Source organism: Nicotiana sylvestris, chromosome 3 (genome assembly GCF_000393655.2).
Source record: "Nicotiana sylvestris chromosome 3, ASM39365v2, whole genome shotgun sequence".
NCBI classification, from domain to species: Eukaryota; Viridiplantae; Streptophyta; class Magnoliopsida; order Solanales; family Solanaceae; genus Nicotiana; species Nicotiana sylvestris.
Window position 1 is genome coordinate 31,757,322 of NC_091059.1, and position 18,122 is coordinate 31,775,443.

General features: G+C 37.6%; 2 protein-coding genes across 2 annotated transcripts; one reads left to right on the forward strand and one right to left on the reverse strand.

The window, feature by feature from the left end:
- The first annotated feature begins 8,857 nt into the window (after positions 1-8,857).
- On the forward strand, positions 8,858-9,394 carry LOC104210426 (uncharacterized). Its single transcript, XM_009759324.2, has one exon. It carries the CDS (start codon positions 8,858-8,860, stop codon positions 9,392-9,394), a length of 537 nt encoding a protein of 178 aa, XP_009757626.2.
- Positions 9,395-12,567: 3,173 nt separating this feature from the next.
- On the reverse strand, positions 12,568-15,910 carry LOC104210425 (metacaspase-3-like). Its single transcript, XM_009759323.2, has 5 exons — positions 15,359-15,910; positions 13,963-14,293; positions 13,751-13,871; positions 13,080-13,238; positions 12,568-12,760 (listed from the first exon to the last, which is right to left on the reverse strand). The coding sequence occupies exons 1-5, from the start codon at positions 15,816-15,818 to the stop codon at positions 12,701-12,703; spliced, it is 1,131 nt and encodes a 376-aa protein (XP_009757625.1). The 5' UTR covers positions 15,819-15,910; the 3' UTR covers positions 12,568-12,700.
- Positions 15,911-18,122: the final 2,212 nt, after the last annotated feature.

Below are 18,122 nucleotides of genomic sequence, written 5' to 3' on the forward strand. Positions count from 1 at the left end.
CTTCTCCTCTCACCCTCGGCCTCTTGTGCCTATAAATCATTGTTGAAGGTGACTTTTCTCAACTCTTCCCATAGATCATGGATGGTGGCCTTATATTCCTTTTCCTTCTCCCCCTAGGCTAACCTCTCCTGAATTTTATCATCAAAGGATTGAACATGAGGCCTTTCGGCGGGCCTCTCGGGCTCTGGCTTGTTATTTACACAAGATATTTTCTCAAACCAAGCAGCATAGTTTGGGTCTATTTCCCCCTTGGCGATGTCTGGTACCTGGGTGCCATTTTTTAGGTACCGGCAGTTATTCCAATCCTGTTGAACTACAGCTTCGGGCAATGCAGCTTCTGGATGTAACTCTATGACCTAGGTGCTTAGATCTTCATCTTCAGGCACAATCTGATACCTTCCCAATTGCCTCAAGACCCTCTGCGGTGCGTATGGCTAAATACTCCTTACACCCATTAACCTCAGGTAGCCCTTGGTAGCAGTCATATATATGGCTTCTGTCCTCGGGAGCCATCCTATAGTCCACTCGACCTGACCTGCGTTAAGAACTTTCAAGTGGGAGACCCATGCTTCAAACCCTTCTGGTGCATTTTAATCCTTTACCCTCTCCACGTAGCTGGCGATGAAGTTACCCGGGCTTGAACCATAACTCATGAATCTGGGATGATGGTGAAGGTGCTCGATCAACCACATTTGCAGAAGGATGCAACCTTCAAAGAACTGAGCCCCTGCTTTGCTTAAAGTCAATGCTCGATAAATATCCGCTAGCACCAACGGGGCAAGTGTATGATCTTCCTTAGTAGTGAGGATTTGTGCAATTCTAGCCATACGAATGTCCACCGTGCCTTTCTCATTTGGAAAAACCATGATCCCCTAGAATGCCACAATAAATGCGAACCGGCAATGAATTTGCCAAAGGCCCTTATCTTGTTTGTTGCTCAGACCCTTTTCATGCATTTCAAAACCAGTCGAGTGCCCGAACCTGAAGTATAAGAAATGGAAAGCACAACACCCGTTGCTCACACACTCTTTATTCGTCTATTTACTAATATTCAAGAGCTCAAAGAACTTGTGAACTGACGAGGCCCTTGGAAATATAAGTTGTTGCTTCCTCAAATCTCGTCCAAATTCAATGTACCCGGCCATTTCCTCCAAAGTAGGGGTGATCTCAAAATCTGAGAAATGAAAGACATTGTGGACAGGATCCCAGAAAGTTACCAAAGCCTTGATCAGATCTTCCCGTGGTTTGATCTCAAAAAATGTTTATGAGAGCACCCAATTGCTTTTTCACCCATTTCTGACCATCTTCATCTAAATCATTCCACCACATATGCAAGTGCAACTAAGCCTGTTCCCTGACCACTTCTGGCGGATCCTGGATGGTATTCATTTGTTCCTATGGAAGGTTAAGGTTAGGGTCGACTCTAGTGGATATTTTGTAAACAGGTTTACGAAAAACAAATCAAAGAACCATGATTTCTTCCTCTATATGCCAATTTTAGCTAGATGTTTGTTTTTGCAAATGTGGCCACTTCCCAATTTCACATGAATTTTGAGGTTGGGGAGGATTATTTTATGACACTTCATAAACTTGTTCGTTCTTTTACGAAAATAGCCTTTCGACAATTGAATCCAGATTGTAATCACTTGACCACTGACTCTCTTTTCTTTTTGTTTTTTTTCTTATTTTTTTCAAAAATAAGGCCGAACCTTATGTAGGTTGCCTACGTATCCCACATCTGGTGAGAATCAGACCTGCGTAGTTCGGTCAGTTTTGACACATTTGTAAGAATACATTGTTTGCCTCTTTTTGGAATAACTTTTTTTTGAAAAATTTTGGCAGAGTTTCGGGATGTTTCAAATACCGGGGTTTTTTTTTTAGAACCGGGATTTATTTCCTTCCCTACATCACTCTTGGTTTTTCTTTTTTCTTTGTTTTCCCTAGCCGGTCAGCATGCAAGCCAAAACAAACAAATGTTCACATAGAACATAGGATGCATCAGGATGGTCTATTATTTCGGGCACACCTGTCCTAGACGGACCCAACCCCTGTGTTGAGTTCTCTAAGTCAAATGCACGTGATGCAAACAAACGTTCCTACTAGGGATCCGGCATGAAGCTGTGTTTTTCTAGATTTGAATCTTGGGGTTTTGTTCTAATCTTGGGGTACCCGAGCGGACAACTGGGGCCGAAGAGGGGGAGACGTACCGGGAGCACTGAGTCTACCCGGCCTTGTTTCTTGCCCAGCCTCGTTCTATTTGGTATAATTTCTACAGAAAAAGCGGGCCACGCAAACGTGTGCACCATTTTTAGAAGACTCAGAGAGGTGGCGTAAGAAGGCAGTTATACACAACTCAAACAATATCAAAGCGGTAAAAAGATAGCAATTAGCACAAAGGTTCACAAAATATAGTATTGTGAACAATAAATAAAGCCAAGTAAAAATCATGAAACAAGCTCGAATTCTTGAACCCTGAACCAGAGATTCTGGGTTCTATTCCCCAGCAGAGTCGCCAGAGCTATCACACCTCCTTTTTACACACACACCCGGAAGGGTATAAGGGAGTTTTTCCAATTTAAGTGACAATCGAAACGGGATTATTTATTTATTAAATCAGAGTCGCCACTTGGGATAATTTATGGTGTCCCAAGTCACCGGTTTAGAATCCCGAATCGAGGAGAAGATTGACTCTGTTATATAGCCTGCAAACATAGAAATTTGGGTAAGGAACTCTGTTAACCCGGGAGAAGGTGTTAGGCATTCCTGAGTTCCATAGTTCTAGCACGGTCGCTTTGATCATACTTGGCTTGACTAAATTATCTAATGAATAATTTTAGAACCTATGTGCATTTACTTTTCGCCGCTTTTTAATTAAGAAGATTATATTGAAACGGGTCACGCATATGTGTACTCATTTGTTTGGCGCGTCAAAAATCGTATCACGCAAATGTGTCCACAATTAATAACATTTTTTATTATTAAGAATGTTTGGTGAGCGAACGCATACTCGATTTATTTTTAAAAATCGTAACCGTGTCACGCGAACGTGTCCACAACTACGATAGTATTTTAAACGGCCCTAAAGGTTTCTCTATGAATATTTATCTTATTGTCTAATTAAAACATGTGAGGGCCATATATTGGTTGATATTACACCACAAACCCATTGAGGGACAATAATTAATTAACACGGGCCACGACATTAAACCTACCCTAAAATTGAAGTTCGGATTACTTTTATTAACCAAAAATCCGAATGGGATAGAACAAGCATTTAAATCGCCTTAGATGGTTTTGGGCTGACTACAGGCCCAGTATCACTTGAAACATTTGGAGTAAGGGGAAAAGCAGTACAGATATGAGGGCCCTTTCCTAGAAAGCTGACCCATGTGGTAAGAACCAGGCCCAATTCCTTTAAGGAATTCTATAAAGATAGACATACATGAGCTAACATGCATCCAGATTACTAGCTCAAATTCGCATCTGTTTACAAGCAGCTATGAGATGAATATGAATCCAAGGTTACTCACTATTACATGCTAAATTTGCATCCACAACTTATTCTGATAATGATAAAGTCACACCGCTCCAGCGATTAACTAAGTTACTCAATTTGAATGACCCAACTATCAAGCTTCGACTACCAATATTCACGTGATATCTAAATTACTGACCTGGGATGTGAAAGAAAAATGCAGAACTCAACTTCTAGTAATACTTTTCATTCATTGCTAAACCCATTTTTGCCATAAAATGTAGCAATCATATTGGACCAAATGGAATAATGAAAATTCAAGTCCCAAACTACATCATCAACATATTGCATGGAACTTGAATCCTGATGGTAGTTTACCAGATTTGGGACTCGTCGAACCGTAAATTCATGGTTTGAATCACAGTTCTTCGAGAACACAAACGCCTTGCTTGAATTCTAAAAAATATACCAGAAAATGTGATACAAAACTCAGACTTTGGAAGAAAACATAAGCTAAACATAAATACCAACTTCAATCAGATCTAACAGTCTGTGAAATAAACAATCTTGAGTCAACAGCATCTAAACCAGTCCAACTATTGACCTCGAGACAAACGAATAGTAAAATGACTACATATAAAGAACTTATACTGAGATGGACATTTAGACTAAGCTACTATGTCGTACGACATTCAGAGGTTAAATGTTGATCCTATTGTTCATAGTTTGAAAGGTAGTAAGTGGAATTTCCAAACAAAACAGAGTAGACAAGTATGTTATATTGTTAATCTAAACTCAAACTGAATACAACTCAAAGCTCCAGATTCCATTTTTGATTCCCACATCAAGTTTTACATTCGAATAGAGTACAGAAATGTGTACCTGGGAATGAACAAAGACAAGAAATGAAAAATCAACAGGAGCAACAACAAGAACCAGCACCGAAATAGCCAGCAAAACCAGTCCCAACCCATAAATGATGTATAACAACTCAATATAACAAACCCGAACACACGACAGCCCAACAAAACTTTAGACCCAAATTTTGATGACCAAGTTCAGTCCATTTCCCTCTCGGATGAGTAAAAATAGTTTCAGAAGTTGAAAAGGAATCAACAATCGCTGAAATTCAATGAAACAGTAAAAATTTCTGCCATTTTTTTTGTATTTTTTTGAACTTTTTCCCTTTTTCAATACTTTCCGTCTCCAACCCCCCCCCCCCCTCAAAAAATCTCCCTTGAGTCTCAACTTAGGATCCATTTATAGGAAAGCTATTAGGGCAGCTTAAAAGGGTTCAATTTTACACTTGAAACCTTTTGGAATTTTCAATTTAGCTCAGATACCCTCAGTTAAAAATCATAAATTCAGAATGGTCCCCTTTCCCCAGCTTTCTAGAAGCTTCATATTCAGTTAAATGAGATTCCCCCACATAGACTTCCCAAATTGCCCCTAAGCCCCTGTTAATATACCAGACAGGCCAAATGGGTCATGGGTCAATTTTGACCCAACTGTTCAGACCCAAATGAGCCTGATTAGACCCAACACCTAACCCACCAGACCAGAAATCTATTCGTCCCAACTAGCAATTATCTAATTAACAAGTTATAAACACCAAATAACGCGGGACAATTAAACCTTTAGCCTAAATGATTTACTAACTAAACTTAACCATCTTAACAATTTTAAAACTAATCTGATTACAGCCTAACTATACTAATTAAGAAAAAGACTCCAATTACTCATGCATGAATAAACAAACTCCGGAACAAATAAAAAATGATTCAAGAAGAGGGGAAGAAACAGAAAATAGAAAAACAAACGAAGGACAAATTAAACCAAAAGAAGAAAAGAAAATACATACGAAAACTTCAGAAAATGAAAAAAGGGGCCTGGGTCTTCAAATCCTCGGATTTTCTGGTCAAACGTGATGTTAATCGTGTGCTCTTACGAAGAACACACGAATAAAATCTGATTAGACACGAAACTTCGCCAAAACTCGGCTTTGGAATTTCTAGGGTTCATCTCTGATCTAAGATTCGAGAAACTAGGGCAATATTCGAGTGCAATGGAGTGTGGATCTGGAAAGAGGGGAGTGACGAGGCTCTAGGGTGTGACTTTGGTGGCGTTTGGAGATGGCGTCGCCACCCTTAGGCGGTGGCATTCAAGGGCGGCTGCTAGGGTTCAAGGCTTGGTCTCTGAAGGGTGGGTTGGAAGAGACGAGTGAGGAGGGGAACGGTTTGGACATACATATATTAAGCCCTCCTTGCTTCTGAGCCGTTGGATCAAAGATCCTCGACGGCCCAGATCAGATGGCACACCGAAACAGGGTCGTTTGATTTAGTTGGGGGGAACGGACCGGGTCAAGGGACGGGTATTGGGCTGGGATAGGCGGGTATAGGGACATGAAAGACTGAGCCTGGGGTCTTGATGGGATTTAGCCCAAAATTTTGGCCCTCCTCTTCCTTTATTTCAATTTTTCAATTTTTCTAATTTTCTTCTAAATTAAAATTAAAATAAAACTTAAATTAATTCCTAATCAAATTATCCTATCAAATTAAATTAACTAACTCTAAATAATAATTACCACAACTAATTAAATACCAAATTAAAGAAAAACTACCAAGATTCGAAACTAAAAATTTAAAATGCAAAAATAAGTTATTTTGTGATTTTTCCATTTTTATAAAACACTAAATTACTAATTAATTTAAGAATGCAAAATTAGATCCTAAATGCAAATGCAGTGTATTTTTGTATTTTCATGAATTAAATAAAATAAACATGCACAGACAAATGCAAACAATAACAAAAAATGCTACGAAAATCTACGAAATTGCAAATAATGAAAATTTTTATTTTTCTTGGATCTATGGGAATAATTCATATAGGGAAAAAATCACATGCTCATAATACCCATAATTGATTGATGCTCAAAAAAAAAAATGAGAATGTGGCTATTTATAGATTTGTCAAGGAAATAAATTAAGTGACTTTGTCGATGTGGGAGCAGTAAGTCTTATAATCCAAAACGAATTTGGTATCCTAGCTTAATTAGAATCACATGCGGTGCTTCATGACGCATAGGAATAGGTGTAATTGTAGGAGTTGGATTCTGCCGAAGCATTAAAGCTTTGCATTTGACAAATCCCACAGGAATTGGATTTCTGCCGAAGCATTAAAGCTTTGCATTTGACAAATAAGTTTTAGCTTTTTACTGTGGAAGTCTTCAAATAAGTATTTGACTATTACAACATATCCACATACTCATATTACAACAAAGGATATGTTGTCCTCATTAAATACTTCAAGTCTAGTCGCTAAAATCTATACCTCGACGAGCCTTGAAGTAGGGGTATTTGTAGGCATATGAACTTTATTAAAATTAAATTCATAAAATAATTTGGATTTTATTGGTCCAAATAAATATTATGGGCTAATATAATGGAAAGATTATATATATAAATTCAATATATATAGATTATATAAATGAGTCTTAACTCATTGAGCTAACCCATTTAATTGGGCTAACCCATCTAATTGGGCTAAAGTGATGAGCCCACTTCATTAGGCCTAAGATGTCATCTTCCTAGAGGCCCAGGTTGGTGCCACGTGTCAAATGACGTGGCGCGCCAAGTCAAACGGAAGAGCCAATAGGACCGTGTCACGTGTCAAAATGACAAGGCATGTCAAGTCACATTAGAAGGCCAATGAAATCGCGTCACATGTACAAGTGACATGTTCTGGCCTATCAAATGCGGTCATGTCACACTTCAATTTGATTGGTCGGAAAGAGTTTATTCTTATCACAAATCCTCCCTTCCACAACTATAAATAGGGGTCTTTATAACTCAGAAAAGATACCAAAAGTTATAACAAGAAGCAAGAAAGAGCTCGTGGATTAAACATTGCAAATTCCTCCGCAAGTTTCAAGCTTCAAACAATCAAGTTCAAGCTCAAGAACGAAGAACAAATCAAGGCTCAAGGAGTGCGAGCTCAAATCAAAGTTTGTGCTAGTTGAATTCAAGTTCATCGTTCGTGACAACAAACATAGATTCAAGATCAAGCTCGAAGGCCCCTTGAATTTATTTGCAATTGGAAAGAAGAATCAGAGCATTCATAGAGATTGTACACTCAAGTATTCGAAATAAAATACTATGATTGTTGCGATATTTTTCGGTCCTGATTTATTTTCTCGACGCAAATTTATTGCCTACAAATACTTACTTCTTTATCTTTATAATTAGTTAAAATAGAGGTATTATTTTTATCTTTAAACTCATTTATTAAAAAGTTATTAGTTAAGATAGGGCAGTAGGTTGTATCTTTAGAAAATCTTATTACTATCTTCCCATTTAAATTTTATTATAAAAAATCTTACCTTTCAAATTAAATTAAATATTATTATAAATATTGTCCTAAATGTTCAAGTGGCTTTACAATAGCTTGCCACTTGATTTAATCACAATACAAGTTTTATTCCTTTAATATAGATATATAGATGCGTAAAACTCTTAGAGAGTCAGTGGTAAAGGTTAGGTGGGTGAGTGACAGATTGATGGTGATTAAGTTAGTAGCTGGAGGAAGCACTCTGAATGTCATTAGCGCTTACGTGCCGCAAGCGGGCTTGGATGAGGAGGATAAAAGGCGCTTTTGGGAGGCATTGGATGAGGTGGTGCGGGGTATTCCGCCTACGGAGAAGTTATTTATAGGAGGGGATTTCAATGGGCATATTGGTCGTCTGGTGATGGCTATGGTGAGGTGCACGATGGCTTCGGTTTTGGGGTTAGGAACAGAGGAGGAACGTCACTATTGGATTTCGCTAGAACATTTGAGTTGGTGATTATGACCTCTATTTACCCAAAAAAGGAGGAGCATTTGATTACTTTCCGAAGTATGGTGGCTAAGACTCAGATCAGGAGGTGTGATAAGGGGTTCTGTGAGGATTGTAAGGTAATCCCGAGTGAGAACCTCGCAACACAACATAGGCTCCTGGTGATGAACGTTGGTATCTTGATAAAGAGGAAGAGAAGGTTTGTACGGGGGCAACCGAGGATCAGGTGGGGAGTCTTAACTAAGGAAAATGTGCAGGAGATAGAGGGAAGGTTGACGGCTATGGGATCCTGGAAGAGTGTTGGGGATGCTAGCGTTATGTGAACGACGATGGTAGACTGTATAAGGGAGACAGCGAGAGAGGTGTTAGGGGTCTCGAAGGGGTACTCAGACGAGCACCGAGAAGACTGGTGGTGGAATGACGTGGTCCAGAGTAAAGTGAAAGAAAATAAAGTGGCTTACCTTAAGTTAGTAGAGAGCACTAACGAGGAGTAGAGGAGAGTGAACAGAGAAAGATATAAGGAAGTTAGGGGGGAAGCGAAGCTAGCGATCATGGAGGCTAAAACTGCCACTTTTAGGCGGCTGTATGAAGAATTGGGGGGTAAAGGTAGGGAAAAGAAGTTATTCGAGCTGGCTAAAGCGAGAGAGAGGAAGGATCGTGATCTATATCAAGTGAGGTGCATCAAAGACGAGGAAGGTCGGGTATTGATAGAAGAGGCCCAGATTAAGCAGATGTGGCAGTCATACTTTCATAGACTTCTGAATAAAGAGGGGGATAAAAACATTGTGTTAGGGGAGATGGGGCACTCCGAGAGTCAGCAAGACTTTAGGTACTATAGGCGTATTAAAGTGGATGAGGTCGTGGAAGCAATGCGTAAGATGAGTCGGGGCAAAGTGATCGGACTAGATGAGATTCAAGTTGAATTGTGGAGGTATGTGGGTAAAGCAGGTTTGGAGTGGCTGACTGAGCTGTTTAATGTTATTTTCAAGACGAAGAGGATGTCAGATGAGTGGATGTGCAGTACGATAATTCCGTTGTACAAAAACAAAGGGGATATCCAGAATTATAACAACTACAGGGGTATATAATTACTAAGTCATACCATGAAAGTTTGGGAGAGGGTGGTGGAAGGGAGGGTAAGAAGGGCGGTGTCAATATCAGAAAACCGATTCGGGTTCACACCTGGTCTCTCTACTACAGAAGATATCCATCTTATCAGGAGGTTGGTAGAACAATACAGAGATAGGAAGAGGGATCTGTACATGGTGTTCATTAATCTAGAGAAGGTGTATGACAAGGTCCCTAGGAACGTTCTTTGGAGATACCTGGAGGTGAAAGGTGTGCCGGTAGCTTATATTAGGGCGATAAAGGATTTATATGATGGATCTAAGACTCGGGTTAGGACTATGGGAGGTGATTCGGAGCCCTTTCCAGTAGTTATGGGATTACACTAAGGAACTGCAGTTAGGCCGTTCTTATTTGCCCTAGTAATGGACGTATTGATACACCATATTTAAGTGGAGGTGCCATGGTGTATGTTGTTCACTGATGATATAGTTCTGATTGATGAGATGAGAGGCGGCATTAATGAAATACTGGAGGTATAGAGGCAGGTCCTGGAGTCTAAAGGATTCAAGTTGAGTTGGACCAAGACAGAATATGTGGAGTGCAAGTTCAGCGATGTATCGGGGGAAGCAGACGAGGAGGTTCACGCACCGTATCGAGGTGGGATGGATGAAATGGAGGTTAGCGTCTTGAGTCCTATATGACAAGAAGGTGCCACTGAAATTTAAAGGTAAGTTCTATAGAGCGGTGATTAGACCGGCCATGCTGTATGGGGTTAAGTGTTGGCCAGTCAAGAATTCTCATATCCAGAAGATGAAAGTAACCGAAATGAGGATGTTGATATGGATGTGCGGGCACACTAGGCTTGATAAGATTAGGAGTGAAGATATTCGGGAGAAGGTAGACGTGGCTCCAATGGACGACAAGATGCAGGAAGCGAGGCTTAGATGGTTCGGGCACGTGCGGAGGAGGAGTCTAGATGCCCTGGTTAAGAGGTGTGAACGGTTGTCTTTGACAGGCACAAGGAGAGGTAGAGGGCGGCCTAAGAAATATTGGGGCGAAGTGATAAGGCAAGACATGTCGCAACTTCATATTTCCAATGACATGGCCCTGGATATGGAGGTGTAGAGGTCGAGCATTAGGGTTGTAGGTTAGGGTTTAGTTGTAGCATTTTTGTTAGTTGTTCTGGCTAGTCTAATAGTGTTTTACATATGACTACTAACAGTTATTGTTCCATCACACTTTCTATTTTTTGTTTATTATTTTTTACTTTTATTTTATATTTTATTTATAATTTTTATTATTGCCATAATTATTGTCCTTCCCACTTATTTGTTGTCACTTACGGTGCTGATTTTATTTGTATGTTTTCTGTTATTGTTACAGATCTTTTGTTTTGAGTCGGGGGTCTCCCGGAAGCAGCCTCTCTACCCTCATGAGTAGGGGTAAGGTCTGCATACAATCTAACCTCCCCAGACCTCACTAGTGAGATTATTACTAATTTGTTGTTGTAGATGCGTAAAACATGAATATTTGATGCTATAACTCTCTGCTTTGGCTTATTTCTATCTGCTTTATCTATTCATTTCCTATATGTGCCCTTGCACTTTTATCATATTTTATTAAAACTTATGAATTTCTTTTTAATTTCCTATGCCTTCATTACTTATTTCTTCTTACGTACATCAACAAAATAAATCGGGCCTTCTGTGATCATGTTGATAATCTTCTAAAGATCGACAATTTTTTTAGTATTATTTATTGAATCGACGGGGGAAGAGATCAAATTCATAAAATAAAGTGTGGTAAAATTTGGACCAGGGGATCTTCTCCATCCAAATTTTCATCCAAAGGCTTAGAGCATGTTTGGAAAGCCACCTTGAAAATGAATTTCAATGTAATTGGATGTAATTATACAGTTTGGCATGTTTATTTGGCCAAGTAATTATTTGGTCAGCATGAAATTGAGTGTAATTGGAGGGGTATAATTACACTCTCCAATTCTCAAAGGGAGGTGAGAATTGGTGGTAATTATACTATGTAATTATGAGGTTGCTTTTTAGTTTCTTTCCTTTTTGTTTTTATTTTAATTTATTTTTTTATAACTTTTTATTTCAATTATTTTTATTTTTTAATTTTATTTTTACTTTTTAATTTCTTTTGAAATTTTAAAATATATTTTTCTTTGTACATTATTTATCTTTTATTTCTCTTCCTTTACTTTTTGTGATTCCATGTAATTGCTTATATTTTATTTTTTATTTAGTTTATTATTCTATTTTTGAAACTACACCTCCTAATATTAGAAATAATGAGTCATTAACAAACCTGTCATATAATGAGTGATGCAATTAAAGTGAAATTTTGTTATTGAATGTTGTTATAAACTTATTATGTTTCCTAATCTTAAGTTATACTAGAACTTATTATTATTATGTTGGAATTTAACATATGTTAAACAATTTTTTTTTTTTTTTTGAATTTTGAAATTGTGTTATATTCATGGTTCCAATTTACTTATTTTAGTAGTATTGACTCACATTACATGTTGTTCGTTTTTAAGTTATAATTGATATATTAGTTTTGTCAAACATTTGAATAATGTTATGACATTATGTTTATAAATATTAATTTATTTTATCAAACATGAATTCCATGATGTTCTTACAAAACGTATATTTTTTGTTTTTGTAAGCATCTCAACTAAATTTTATTAATTTAAAATATATATATATATATATATATATATATATATATATATATATATATATATATATATTATTTTTACAACATTAGTTATAAATATATGATTACTAACTAATGTATATTCACGAAAAAATATACATCTTAAATACCAAACATAATATCATTTATACTTACAAAAATTTATAGCCAATATATTTATTATATTAACTTTTAAGTTTGATAACTACTTCATTTAAAATTTAATCTGACTGTGTATTTACACTTCTGCAATCAAACACTAAACTTGTAATTACACTATAATTACACTATGACAAACAAACCGGTCATCTTAATTACACAATTGTGTAATTACTACTCTTATAATTATGCCAATTCCAATTACCTGGTGGCTTTCCAAACAAACCCTTATCGAGTAAAACCAAAATCATTACTGAAGCATACATATGAAAACTATATGATTAAGTGAAAACTATATGACAGTGAAGCTCTATGAGTAAACCCCACGAGATTGAAGCTCGATTTATACATTGAAAAGCCAAACACGGTACGAGAAATAGTTTATTTTATTTTTCAGCAGCCAATGCAGTTCTAATCAGGCTGGCATATTTGATACCATTAAATTCCTATAGAATGAGCAGCTTGGAGTGGATATCAAACCGTTCAGAAGCAGATAGTTGAGGTTCCTGGGCAAAACCAGTAAAAACCATTAAAATAGATCAGCTTATGCAAAACATTCAAAAGGACTAAACTTGCTTGGCATATTTGTCAATATCAACTATATATATAACCTTGTGTTTTCTCGTTTAGTTATGTTACCAACCAGCTACGTCTCCATCCGGCTCTTTCTATCCATTCCATTCTATGTAGGCTTTCTTGTTTAATTATGTTAAGTAGTTAAATATTCATATAGCTATCATATCGAACCTCTTATTCATTAAGCCGGTAAAGATATCAAGTAATATATTGTTGCAAATTTAAGAATTATAATAATCTCAAGTGCACCTGAGATACATCTTTACTATTCAGGCCTATTCTTTTTTGTGTCTCGTGTATCTTCTTGTGCATTGACAGAAGCATGCGTCCATAAGTCAATTTAGGCTCTTGCTCCAATGTTTTCACAAAACTATAAGTCAGTGCACCAGTTGGAAAACCTGTGAAAGCCTGCATGCAGAAGTTATGTGTGTGTGTTACCAACTTTGATGTATATATGTTAATACAACTGAAAATGCCGATATAAATTTGAAGAGGTGACTGAAGCCAGAAGGATTAAAATATACAGCTTCACTACTGTTGGATATATTCCTGTCAATTTGGAAAAGAATGTGGAAATGAAACGGAGTATCTTTAGCTCACCCAAAGAGTGCAACAAGACTCAAACACACTCTTTACTTAAAAAGCGGACCAGGACCATTGGCCTGATCTAGCCTTAAGAGTATCACGCGAAGAGCTTTCCTCATATATATAGTTATTTCGTCAAGCGTTAAAAAACCAAGATAAAGACTATATCTCCCAGTATTTTAATTATGTTTTGCTAGTCCACGACCTAACAAATGGTACGAGTATACTAAGAATGCATTTTAAATTGACTTAACCGAATAGAGGGCATTATATTTCATTGTCAACAAACACCAATTGTTTTACTATGGAATGAACCATGGATGTATGAAACTTACAATGGTATCTCCAGAGCTCTGATGATCATCACAGGCGCTGATACATATTGCTATTCCCCCTCTCGTACCTTTGTATGTGCCGTGTGGAGTGCGATGATCTTCCCACATATAGCTTCCTCCCCTAATTGAAAACCTTGCCTTTGTTTTAAAATCATATATATTGATGAAGTTTTGATATGAAGAGCCAAAATTCAAAAAGAGGGTTCATTAACCTGTTTATTCTACACATGAACTGTAAATCTAGAAAAGTTCCACTATGGCAAGCGTCAATTATAGCATGAAGTGTGGCACCACGAGGTAGAGGCCTTATAATGGTTTCATTGATCTCATCATCTAGTATTCGTCCTTCTGTCTCGTAGTCAATAGGGCATAGTGATTCATCGTATCCATCAACTTCATCTCCGTCAAGGTCACGTACTCGTGAGCCATGGCCAGAGTAATGAAATACCAGTGAATCACCAGGTTGGCAACTGTGAACAAGCCAACGCAGGGCTGCTCTGATATTGGCTTTGGTTGGGAGTCTAAATATATCTTTCTCATTCTCTGCAATTTTACGTGTTACAAAAGATGAGAAGTAGAAGTAGGCACTTTAACTACTCAACTCAAAGGAAACCTCACCTGACCCTATATAAGACATAATTCTTTGAACTTGTATTTACTCTCTCTTGTCCCAAATGTTGGACATTTAGAAAATTTGATGTTATAGAAAAAGAAGAAATCACATATTACTTCTCTTTTTCAAAACAAGAAGTTATTTATGAGTACTTTTTTTGTTCTTTTTTTTTTTTTGCATCCACCCTTATTTTAAAAGACAGATAATATAATCAGAGGTAGTAATAGTATTTCATTTTTTTCACGCCTAAAGTATCATGTCATGTGAAATGAGACAACTCAAGACCATTAAGATATTCCCTGCGTTCAAGAACTCGTCTAATGGAATTTTTCTCAATCACAAAAAATGTTAACTAGCTGTCTCCTAATTAGCAAGAAGATAACCTAATGAATGATGAAAAGTATGTATTGGTCTTTCCTTTTTCCTTTACGTTATTCTTGAAAACAGGATGAGCCGAAAGGAATTTATCAATCTTAACAAATTATATCGACAAACATCTTGATTAGTGGAGCATCGCCTTCAGGTGCGAAGCTTTGTATGACCAAGGGTGATCAACTGTATGTATAAGGTAAAATATTACTTCCTCCGTTCCAGTTTATGTGAACCTATTTCCTTTTTGGTCGGTTCCAAAAGAATGTCCCCTTTCTAAATTTGGAAACAATTTAGCTTAAACTTACAATTCTACCGTTAATGAGAAGCTTTTGTAACCACACAAATACTCTGGGCCCCTTTTTGACTTATTTAGAACTACAAATTACAAAAATTTTCATTTTTTCTTAAACTCCATGCCCAGTCAAATAGGTTCATATAAATTGAAACGGAGGGAGTACTTGTTATTGATTAAACTATGCATTTTGAATAACCTTGCATAGCTACTGGCAAGGAGTGTCCAAAATTTGAATACCCTTATTGATTTCTTGGCTTCGCTACTGATCTTCTTCACTCTCGAAGTGAAATACTAAAACAAGCATTTACATATATGGAGTTGGTGATACCTGTAAGAACAATTACTGATGCATTGGGGAACCCTAACTTGTCGACCAAAAGATATCTCATGGCTAAAACGTCATTGATGCTGCCTTTCAAACTCTTGTTATGCCCACGGTAGTTAGCTCCACATAGAACTGCTCGCTTCCGTCCATGCACTGGTGGGGGAGGCTGAGGTCGCATGACCTGTGGTGACCTGATCTGGAAGGACTCTGGCCTATAATTTCCATAACCAAATCCAGATGTTACTGTCCTTGGTTTGGCAGGATAAACTGGTAGCCCTGTGTTCATTGCATTAATATTGTTACTGTACGGCCCGTTGGCATTGACTGTGGGGGCACCATGCATATTATTTTTTGGTTGGAATTGTGTGAAACGTTGGCACCTCGGACAGTAAATGGCTTTTGCTCCAGTAGGAGCTGGTAGCTGCAGTCCACACTGCCTGCAGCTGTGCCTTCTGCTTTCCATTACTCTGCTCTTGTATGATCTTTGGAGGATAAATGATCAAGAAATTTGACTAGCCCTATGAGGGGAATGGTATATCTACTTATTGACTAACAGATCCCTCAATATATAGGACCGTTGAGGTATTACACGATCTTTAGAAAAGATGCCTCAAAAAATGAGAATACGAAGAGAATTTATAAGCCGTCCAACTCCCTCATGGTTAGACTTGAGTGACTGACAACTGAAAGGGGTTGACTCTTAAAAGATATCTCCCGAGATGAGAGTGGCGAGGAAGTGTATAACTGTCCAATCCCTTTAATTTTATCTTCAACTAGTGTTGGACAAGTTTCCAACAATGGAAAAGGGTCACATTTGTCTCTTTACTAGGAAAAATAAGTTATATTTATCTTCTCTTAGTATAATTATACATACGGTCATACTTTAGGATCATATTTGACTCTATCTATTAAATGGCTTGATCCCATCTTAAAAAAGGACACGTTAATTTTAGAAAAAATAGCCTGCTCCGGCTCGGATTGACCCGGACCCACACGAATAAATCCCCTAAACCGGGCCCCTTAAGAACTCAGTAACTGTGACCCGGTACTGGACCACTAATGGAACCTACCGGGCCACTAATTTCTTAAACAAGACCGAAACCGACCCCATACCGAAACACTTTTGGTTATACTAAGAAACTTGTTATTTTGTGGCTTGATTATTTTCTTGTATTTTTAGAAAACCCATAATCCCTACAGGTTTAGGAAAATCCATTGTCGTAATAGATTTGGGAAAGGAAAAGCTATTGTCATTGTCAAATTGGGAATCTTTTCTCTTGTAGGTTTGGGGCCTTTTGGGATCTATATATAGGGGATGTAGTTGGGATTCTAGAGATTGTACTGTGTTTTTCTTCTCATTCATAGTGAAAACTCTCTCTGCTTTTGCCCCGAGGATTAGGCTTAGCCGAACCTCGTTAAATCCTTGTGCTGATTTTTCTTCTCTATTCGATTTGTGTGTGGTTGTGTGCTAGTTAACCCACGATCTTCCACAACAATTGTTATCAGAGCAAGGTTCGGGTTTCCACATATAATCTAAGGTTTAGATGTCTTCATCATCTTTAACAAAGTACGAAGTAGAGAAATTTGACGGGGGTTCTAGTTTCAGTATGTAGAAGATTAGGATTAAATCGTCCCTAGTGTTGCAATGGTTATGAAAGGCAATTGATGAGGATTTTCCTGAAGAGATGAAAGAGACAGAGAAGGCAGACCTAAAGGAGAGGGCTTTAAGTGTGATCTTCATGATCTTTACAGATAGCGGTATTCGAGAAATTGCTGAAAAAACTTTTGCTGCAATGGCATGGAAGAAGTTGGAAGATCTATATTCAAAGAAATCGCTGACAAACTGCCTCTACCTGAAAAAGATGTTATACAATCTACGTATGAATGAAGGTACACCTGTTAAAACTCACATTGATGAGTTTGATTTAAGTATAATAGCCTTGAAGAACGTGGATATCAAAATTGAGAGTGAGATCCGGCCTTGATTGTGTTATGTTCTTTACCACCATATTATGATACTTTTGTCGATACGCTGCTATATGGGAAAGATAGTATTTCACTGGAAGATGTTAGTAATGCGCTAAAACCTAAAAAGTTAAAAAAGCGCTTTTCGGACATCAGAATTGAGGGTGAGGGTCTTGTGAGTAGAGGAAGAACACAACAAACAGACTTTAACAGGAAAAAGTCAATTGCCAGATCGAAATCTAGAGCAAGAAAGCAGAACTGTTATGAGTGCAGGGAGCAACGCCGCTACAAGAGAGATTGTCCTAAGCTGAAGGAGAAAAGAGGGAAATAGAAAATATATAATTCGGCAAATATTGTTGACACTGGCAATAATTCTGATGATAGTCACTATGTAGGGGAAGTCTGTGCTGTGAGTTCTTGTCATGTGCAGAATTCTTGGGTTCTTGATTCTAGTGCTACTTTCCACATGTGTCCACACAAGAATTGGTTTGCAACTTACAAGCAAATGAGTGGGACTATCTATATGGAAGATGATAATCAATTACCGGTAGAGGGGATTGGTAACATCAAATTGAGAATGTTCGATAAAATTATCAAAAACATAGAGTGTTGGCATGTTCCTCGAATAAAGAGAATTTGATTTCCCTTTCAACTTTGGATGATCAAGGATATAAGTTTCACTCCGAGAATGGAATATTTAAAGTGTGTAAAGGTTTGATGGTACTCTTGAAGGGTGTTTACCTTGAAAATGATAATTACAATTAGATTTGATTTTGTGGTTCTACAAATATGTGATTTATTT